The sequence below is a fragment of the Botrytis sinoallii genome (genome assembly GCF_014898435.1).
Source record: "Botrytis sinoallii strain Bc 23 chromosome Unknown BSIN_002, whole genome shotgun sequence".
In the NCBI taxonomy this organism is placed as follows: Eukaryota; Fungi; Ascomycota; class Leotiomycetes; order Helotiales; family Sclerotiniaceae; genus Botrytis; species Botrytis sinoallii.
In genome coordinates this window covers 819,028-828,644 of record NW_024066029.1, presented here as the reverse complement: position 1 = coordinate 828,644, position 9,617 = coordinate 819,028, and the positions used below count along the sequence as shown (strand labels likewise).

General features: G+C 41.9%; 1 protein-coding gene across 1 annotated transcript; it reads left to right on the top strand.

The window, feature by feature from the left end:
- Nucleotides 1-500: 500 nt before the first annotated feature.
- Nucleotides 501-1,953, top strand: EAF02_001428 (uncharacterized protein; the record flags this gene model as incomplete). Its single annotated transcript, XM_038897476.1, has 2 exons — nucleotides 501-1,582; nucleotides 1,641-1,953. 2 exons carry the CDS (start codon nucleotides 501-503, stop codon nucleotides 1,951-1,953), a joined length of 1,395 nt encoding a protein of 464 aa, XP_038762451.1.
- Nucleotides 1,954-9,617: the final 7,664 nt, after the last annotated feature.

The window sequence follows — 9,617 nt, the reverse complement described above, 5'->3', positions numbered from 1 at the left end:
AAGCCGCTATGTTTATATATATTTATTTGAAAAGCACGACAACCCTTGGAAATCTGCCTTGCAATACTTATATGCTCGTAGTCTTCCTTTCTCTTCCTCGAAAGAACAAGAAATATACAGCTCATCTACCACCCTACATCCTTCAATCTTCCTAGCACTTGAACTCCAGCTATTCTTGTAGCTTCATATTGCATCTTCAACCTTTCACATCCTGTTGGATATCACTCCCAAAGCTCCCAAACTCCCGATTCCTTCAGGTTTATATTCGTCACGGTCCAAGTCCTCATTCTCCACAGTCATCGCCTCAGATTCTGTATGAAATATCACATCACACTTCAGGGATCTTTATTACACCTCTCCAAGTCGTGATCTACCAGTACCTGGCACTATAAGCCATTACTCAAGTCACACTTCTAGCCCCCAACCGTTACATTAGCTATTTGCTCCTTCCATCACTTCTCTACTTCTCCTAATATATCTACTCTATTCTTATAAACACTATGGAGTTGACACCACAATCCACTCGTTCCCCAACGCCGCCTTTCACATTCTCAGGCCACTCACAGCCACTCTTTGAATATCCTTCACCGGCTCAAAGTGACTCGAGATACAGATCGACGGATTCTATTCAAGGCTTGGGACTCTATTCTTGCTCTATTCCAGGATCTCCACCAGCAATGGACAATCAGGATGCTAGCTCGGAGTCAGGAGGCTCATCATCTGTGATGACCAACCACTGGGCAGATACGCCTTTGCAACACCGTGATTCGCCCAGGTCATCAAGGTCAACGCCTAACATCCTTTCCGCGGAGTATGATCCCTTTGCCTCCTATAATCCGGCAGTATCAGCTCCTTTCACTTCTGATATATATACCACTTCCCAAACTGCCGAAACATCCATTCTTCCAGCTTCTCCACTTCACTCCAGCAATACCTCTCATCGCTCTTCACTTTCTTCTGTTCCACCTTCAGAGATCTTTACTCAAGCAGGATCGATACCTTCTTACACTCCACGTATAAAGATGGAAGACCATCCAGAATATGCTCCAAATAGTGATTCCTTCACACTAGGCTCCCCCCACAATGGCCACACTCAATATGTTGGTGCAACAAATACTTATCCAGGGTCGCTCGAGACTTCGTACTACGACCAATCACCATGGGGACAAAAGGTTGAATACACTTCCACTGACTTGCCACCATTCTCGGCTCTACAAATCCCGATTTATGACAGACGATCCGAAAGTCAGGATGGATCACCATCACAAGATTTTCGACGTCCAAGCGTAGTAGCAAGGACCAGGGGACCTCGAAAGCTCACCACCAAGGAAGACGCAAACTTCCAATGTCGTGTTAAAGGATGTGGAAAGCTTTTCGGTCGTAGTTACAACTACAAGGCGCATATGGAAACTCATGATGCAGACCGAGAGTATCCATTTCCATGTACCGTGGACAACTGCACCAAAAAATTTGTTCGGAAGACGGACCTCCAACGCCACAACCAGAGTGTTCACATGAAGCAACGAAACCATAAATGTGACTATTGCAGTAGATACTTTGCAAGAAAAGACACACTGAGAAGGTACGCCTCCCTCCCACTCTATATCTTTACTGTCCCCCCAAACTAACAACTGCAATAGACATATGGAAGATGGTTGTTCTAAACGCTTTGATATCGAAACTGTTGATTTCAGACCTCAGAACTACGTTATGGACAACAATGCCATAAACACCCTAAAGCTAGTGCTTCCACCTCATCCAGATCAGATGGGACGGAATCCATCTTACATTCAGAACTCTCACTATTCATCACCCCCACACAGCGGAAGCTCCGGTCATGCGCCTCATGATGCTATGGTTAGCCCTCTTACATCATCCTCATCAGGGGCTCCATATCTAATGACGACAAGCTCGGAACATCACAATCATGAGCCTATCTGGCATACTCAGTAGATTTTACTATCATTATTGTTCGGCGCAAGGGAGGATATTTGAGAACGGTCACGGCGAGAAGGATACCATGGGCATAAAATTTCCGAGGGAATTTAAAGATTATTTCATTTCATTTTCATTTCCATCAGAGCCTTACACAAAATATTGCAAAACACGAAAAGATCACCTAGATTTTCGATAGCTCAGCGCTTCGGTTCAAACTCATCAGTCATCATCAGTCATCAATCATAAATGAATTTTTCCAAAAAAAAAACCGACGTGCATACGCGGATGTCAGATGTCAGCACGAACCTGCATTTTTGGTATCGTATTGTACCGCCGCACTATTCATTCAGCATGTATACTATCACACTAAAAAGATACTTCCGGTTCAATTCCAAAGAATTACATGTCTCCATACGCCAAAGAACACTTGTTAGGTTGGGGGTCGCTGATGGTTCCACAACCGGATGTACGATGCACGACCGACCGCACGAATTCAAATGCAAGATTGGGAGATGAATGCTCAGCGCTCGTTCACGCGTCCATTGGGAAGTGCAGTCGCGATGTTGGCTGCCCTGCCTTGCATTGCATCGGGTCAACTGTTCTCTTTTTCCCTTTCCTACCTGTTTGGTTGTGTTGTGTTGTGTTGTGTTGTGTTGCTTTGCGTTGTGTAATCATACTCGGTGTCATTTTGGGGAAATTATCCACCCTTTTTTTTGGATTCTGCAATCTGCGATTTACAAAATCCCGATGGTTTGGATTCGAACCTCGGTCGCTTCCAATATCAACTCATCACATGTACTTTTACAAACAGTTGGGTGGATTTTCTTGAGAGTGGGATCTCGATGTTATCCATCAACTTATTGTATTGATTGTTTGTTTTCCGTTTTTCTTCTCTAGCAATCTTGTTTTATTTAAAACTTCTCTTTTGTTCATTCTTTTTTTTGTTTCCTTCAGCGTACGAATACCCTTTTCAAATTCTGTAATCCCGCCGTCAGCGGGATACAACATCATACAAACGGTCGGTCGGCACTGGGAAACAAAGGCTTGGTAGGATGATGGATGGATTGATGGATGAAAAAAAGACTTGGGCTTTGGTAGGCAAGGTCAAGGTCATGCATTCATTTGGGAATATGCGCGATGGATTCGGAAACGAGATGATTTTTAAACGGCAGGGTAAATATGGGATTGGGCTAATGGGATTGGATGGAAAAGACATGATGAATTCCGGATCTCTTCAATTTTTGATATAAATTTTTATTTTCTTATTTTCTATCTCTTTCCTTACTATGTGTATGAATCGGAGCTGAGTTATGTGATATGGTACCTTACATAGAGAGATTTCTATTTTCCCGTTTCTTGTAACTGCCAAAAAATATGGTGAAGGGGAAGGATGTTTACAAGCGAGTTGAAGCTGGATCGTTGGATGGCCAAATTAAAATTTGGGGACTGTTAGTTGCACAGATCAAATAGATGAGATAAGATGACATGGAAAAATAAAATTCCATTTTGGATTGACACCTGAGTTAAATTATTTGCTTTACCTGAACAACCATTATGGAATTTTCGTTTGCCTTGTTTTGAGTGCTCTCGGTGTATGTATTCGTTTTTGCGTTGCAAATTGGATGCTGTATCATGTATGCCCCTTTCAGCTTTCTCTCTCATCGTACCAGGAGTTGGAATAATCTTCGATTCTCTCGAGATCATTGGGCACCTCGTGAAATCCCAATTGGGGACATGATTCTGAATTTGGAATTAAATCATTCACATGATAGGAATTATTTGTATTTCGTTGTTTCAATGTTGGTAAGGAGCTTGGGCTATTAGATATAAATTGGATGTAAATTAACTTATTGGCTACTCAAGTATCTAATCAATAGGTGAAATGGAACCATGGTCATTGCTGCTTAGAATGATGGATGTGATTAGGGCGGCAGGTACGAAATGAGGCTAATGCTGACTTATATGATGGGGCTAGTGGGTACAAACTGACAAAGAATAGGTGTAATCGAACATGAATAGCTCAAGAATATATGAATGCTAGGGTAGGGGTAAAGATGTAAGTAAGAAAGGGAGAACATTATGCCGGGTCGATGGGTTGGATTGGAGGGTGTGCGGTAAGCGAGAATCACAGGGGTATTAGCAGGGCAAAACGACCGGGAAGTAGTGGCCGGGGAGGAACAAAGGTACTTACCGTATGTACGAAGTAGATGTATGACTTGATGGAAAATTGGAAATAGAATCAAAATATTAGATGGGAAATACTTTTTGGACGGACTAGAGCGAATAGAGAAGGTAAGAGCAGAAAATCAGGGCATATCCCCCTCTCCTTGTGGATTAATCATACGTTTTTCTGTTGCTTTGAAGGGTGCTTACACAGTAATGACTGTAAATCTGGCGTCGATACCGCTCCAATGGATTGGCCATCTATTGGCTGAAAATCCGAGCTGTTGGTTGGTGAAAAATATGGTCATTGGTCGGAAGGCTAAATTTCAAAAAGGACGCATACCCTTGCGTCTCTACGGAGTAGAGACCAACGGGCCAAAACTTAACCCCACAATGAAAACCGGTCCGGACGGAGACGGGGCAGATGGCTGTGCGTGTTCCGGGCAGGGGAAGAATCGGTATTTTAAGCGCGCGCATTTCACCCCCTAAGATTGATGTGTTGTCTTTCGATTTGTTAGATATGTCAGATGTTGGTTCCACTGCTGGCCGTCAACATGGTTAGTTTCGGCTGACAATGCTGATCATTTGCACATCGAGATGCAATTGATAAGGGGAGCTCCCGTTGAGTCCCTTCTCGATAGACGAGGCTAATTGCACGGAGTAATACCGTGAAATGTAATTTTGTAATTTGAACTAGGATATTTTACATTTATGCACAAGGGAGCAACCGAATTCATGATAACCATGACCCACGATTGTCATACATGATGCATGTACAACCGTTACATTCTGGCCCGTTTCTTGCTTGTCATGCTCGTGGCAACGTTGTCCGATATACTGTTTGTTTTGATGGTACATAGTGTAGTTCGCTTCTGAACATTGGGTTTCATTTTCACCCACACTTCAAAAAATGGCGCTACGCCGAGTACTGCAAAGAACACTCTTTCTGTGTTACCCTTGATCGAAGGTTTCAGAAGCTTTTGAAACAAACGAGCTTGGAGGCTGAGATCTGATTAAATAAGCCGATAAGCCAAGAAGTAATCAAATCCAGATGATATCGCTACGGATAGCACGGCAGTGGTACGCACCTAAACGGCGGCTACAATCAAAAGCATCTCGCCTAGCTGGAGTAGTTGAATCTTTCGATAGACGCTTTGATCTTCCATGGGAGATCATCGTTGATGCCTGCTATTAATCTCATCTGAGCTTGCTTTTTCCTTTTGAGGATAGCAACAATCCCGGAAATGTTATCCATGATGTTCTGGACGATAGTGGAGAACTCAGGGGATTAACGGGATATATCGTTCGATTGATAGTGGCAAGTGAAAATCATGGAGAACGATGGACGAGGACTGGGTTGTGATCGCTTAGATAAGGATTAGATACATTGGTAAAAAGAGTTGAATTCAGTTCGAATCTCAAGTGCCCACCATCACATTCTCCCATCCGTTCCCCCGCTGAGTAGTAAGTGGTTAATAATATATGAGGACCTTGCAAAAGTTACTTTGGTGATGGTCTTTCGGCAACTCCTTTCAGACAAAGTACTGGGTACTACAAGATACCTGGGCTCGAGACGTAACATGCAATATCTCTGTGTATAGATTTGACTTCAAAATGGAAGGATAAATGGAAAGATAATTGTGAAATCATGGGTAGTGTCTTGGCCGACTTTACAAAAACTTATCAACAAGTTTCCACAGTAAAAAGCAAGAAATTATCCGGACTTATTTTCTTGATATTATGTCATATCTCATGATCATCTCATACAAGATAGAAGGTGTGTGTGCTTGAAATGTTATGTTGTACATGGGCAACGAGAAAACAACTGTGAATCTTACTGAATATCGGGGTGATCGTTCCCCGACGCTAAGAGACCCATCGCCTAATTCGGGGTATTCTCCGTTCCATTACTACATTACACCCAGCCCATTACATTACATCTTTCTATTCTTGTACCAATTTCCATTCTATGGTTACCACTCACATTGGCTGATTGTCTAGTTCTTACTATGCATCAAATCTATTGTGTATTGTTGGCAAGTTGGGAGGATATTGCGGGATATCTCCTCATTGGTCAAGTCTACGAACTGCAATGTAAGTAAGCAATCATGTCTACGTGGGGGGGACCTGAATAGTCTCACAAATGATCCTACACATCGATACAGGACAACGGCAGTTGTCTAATTCGCACAGCAACAATGCGTACTATCAAAAGCTGACTGGCTGACGGGGGCTTTATCTCATCTCATCTCATCTCATCTCATTTAAAATGCGGACCAGAATTCTATAATCCATGATCTAAGCCGACAGACAGCCCCATCTATCTGACTTGGCCCCCAACATGATTAACCACCAGCCTTACATAATCCTTGATATTCAAGATGTATAGAGATTAACGGCATAAGTATTACAAAACACATCAAAAAGCGATCAAGCTTTTTCCTATTTTTATTATTTAAATCAATTATATTATTATATTAATTGAAAATTTATATAGTAAATTCTAGATAATGAAAATATTATAAATTTATTCTACTTTTAACAAAATCATTCAAATTTATCGAAATTCAGATTGTGTGAACAAGGGAATTCACTTCAAAAGAATGACTTCAATACAATGGCTACTGTATCAAAGGTATTTAGGCGAATGCGAAGGAGACTAGCTCTTTCAGTAGTGCCTATATAAGGCCTACTATTTCCCCTCATTAGCTAGCTCTTTAGATTGAATACAAATAGACATTTAGGGGCCTACTGATAGTGGGAACCACGTCTTCCGTATCTCTCTCGAACCAACACAGATTTTTCTTTTTAGAAATATTATTTTAAATCTATTTAGAATCTATAAAAAGTTTTGAAAACTTCAAAAGCTTTAAAATTGTAAGAATTGAAAATTTGAATAAAAGGATTCAAATTTCGAAATTTTAAAAGGATAATTGAATATTTAATAAAATTAATAAAAGCAATATTAGAATTTCATAAAACAACAATTTTTATTAAAAATAAGGCTTATACAATTTATCCCATCAACCTCTATATATTTCGTCTGAACGAATGCATTACGCTAAAAATTCTCCACTCAAGGTTGATAGTTAGAATGCGGCAGTGCGAGCTGCAGGAAAGTCTTCAACAGTTGAAGATAGCTTCATATGTCGACATAGCCCCGGAGATTTAATCTATTCCCCTTGCTAAGTCGTTATAAATCTGTCTGCTTGTATTTTTACGTACACCAAAATATACCAAAACGTGGATGACACGCTCTTCTTATTCTGCAAGGTTCAGAAACCTGGTCAACCTTCTGGTAGGAGCAATGAGCCACCAAAATTAGACAGACGACTTCCACCCCTCCATCACACCTATCGCAACCTTCGATGATCGATTCCTTCAAGTATCCTTCCACTTGATTGGCATCAAGCATCGTTCACCAAAGCTACCTTAGCTACCCTGTAATGTATTTCCGGATAAACTACCTGGACATTCTCTCCTTGTTCATCAGAAGATGATACCTATTCTTATCACTAAACTCTATATCTAATACCTCCAATCTCATCATTCCGCACTTGAAACGAATTCGGAGTTGAATTCCGTTTCGGGTACTTCAACGAATGTTCGTTTGCGGATCGAAGCCAGTTAAGGCAGCGTAGAATCCTAATAACATCTCCATCAAAGATCTCACAGCGTCGTTCCGTTCCGCGAGGCACAGTCTGCACCTGAAATGGCAGTAGAGCCCATAGCCTACATGCCATATGCAGTCCTAGTGGTTGCGCATCTTCAGCGCTTAATAAATACCTTCCAGTGGAGTATCGCGGCAAGTCAAACAAGATCTTCAAGCATTATGCAGTCGGTGGAACAGCCATCCACACACACACACCAAAATCGTATATGCCAGTGTTGATGTGCATCTGAATATTTTTAGAGACCAAGTGGACACTCTTGTTTCAAAAAGTATTCTGGGTCCCAAAGAACTCCACAATGAGACAATCAATAGAAAGGGGCCTTAAATTTCAGTTCTCTAGAGAAATGGTTTGTCCAATAGGAGATAGATTTTGATATTGTGCCTCTTTAGTTCTCCAAGGATTATCTGCACTCGTAAAAAGTTTCAGCCATTGCCCATTTGGGACTCATCAGCAGTGCATCAGGAGTCATAAGCCAATTCTGGGTCTTTAATAGGAATATGAATGTTGCTAGAACTCTCGGTTTATTTCCTATTTTGTATTTTGGACTAGGACGGCCCAGTGCGAGACCGAGGAGAGATTCTATATAACCGCTTTTCGAGCAAATTATCTTTAACATAAATCTGCTTTGGCTTCAAATCATCTGGTCAATTCCATACAAGGTGGTTTTAACTAGCTTGGTGCCGCTGGAACATGGGAAGTCGTTTGTTCAGCCAATAACAGGTCAAGTTGACTTGAATGTCTCGAGTTGCCCTAGTCTAGCCTCTCCTTATCAACCGAACATCCATGAATGAAATCCTTCTACTCATATGACACGAGTGACTTTTTGCCACCTATTATGTGCCTCTCCATTTTGAATGGCTCAACGGTTTTCCGGCTGCGGCCTATCAAGTAGCCATTCACACCTGCCTCCAAGCCAGTGCCCCGTCGTGCGATCCGATATGTTGAAACCCTGTAAACATTCGTCACTCTAATAAAACTGAACTGTGTCAGAATACACAGGTTACCCCATTAGTATCACCGACGTCGCCGGTAAGCTAAGTTGATGGGTTGGTAATCGCCGAGAAGAAAGGCAACGGAACTACTCCGAGACACCTCACTTACGCATCTGATACTATGCGAATATTACATACAGTATAAGGAAAACAGCCATTCAGCACAATGGCAGAGAGTGATATGTTTACCACATGCCTAGTAGAATCCCGGATTGTGTCAATTCGATGCGGCATGGCAAAGACTGGCTGTCGATCACGGGATTACAGAGGACAAATGCTGCACGACACCCACCTTGCAACGTGAGAAATTTCGCAGATTTTCCCAAAAATAACAATTGTGCGATTCCATTCGAATTGGTAAGAGCTGCCTCTTATCGTGCTATTTCGTTTCACAACCAGGCTTCCAAAAAATGGATCTAGGTTACATTCGTTCACCGGGGAAGCACCGGAACTACTCCCGGTTATCACTGAAGTTTTTCATTTCTTCAGGAAAATAAGCTGCATCAACTGTGTTTCTTTATACAAACGATGATTCGAAAATTTTCCTTGCCCGAGAACAGGCAATGAGATACCGGTGTAGGCAACCATCTACGAACCCCTCCAGTTTGTGTAAATACCTCCTAGTTCAAACATATCGATGAATCACACTCTACGATAGGTACTCGGGAAAGATAGAAAGTCTACCTTTGAGTTCCGGAGCTCAGGGTCTTGATCCTATCAGAGGAACAATCACTCAAAACAACATAATCTTCGCTTCCGCGAAGTTGGTTTCATGCAATGCGACGAGGTACGAATGGTACGCTGACTTCTGCAATATCCCCTGGATTTCACTTTACTGTTAGTGAACATC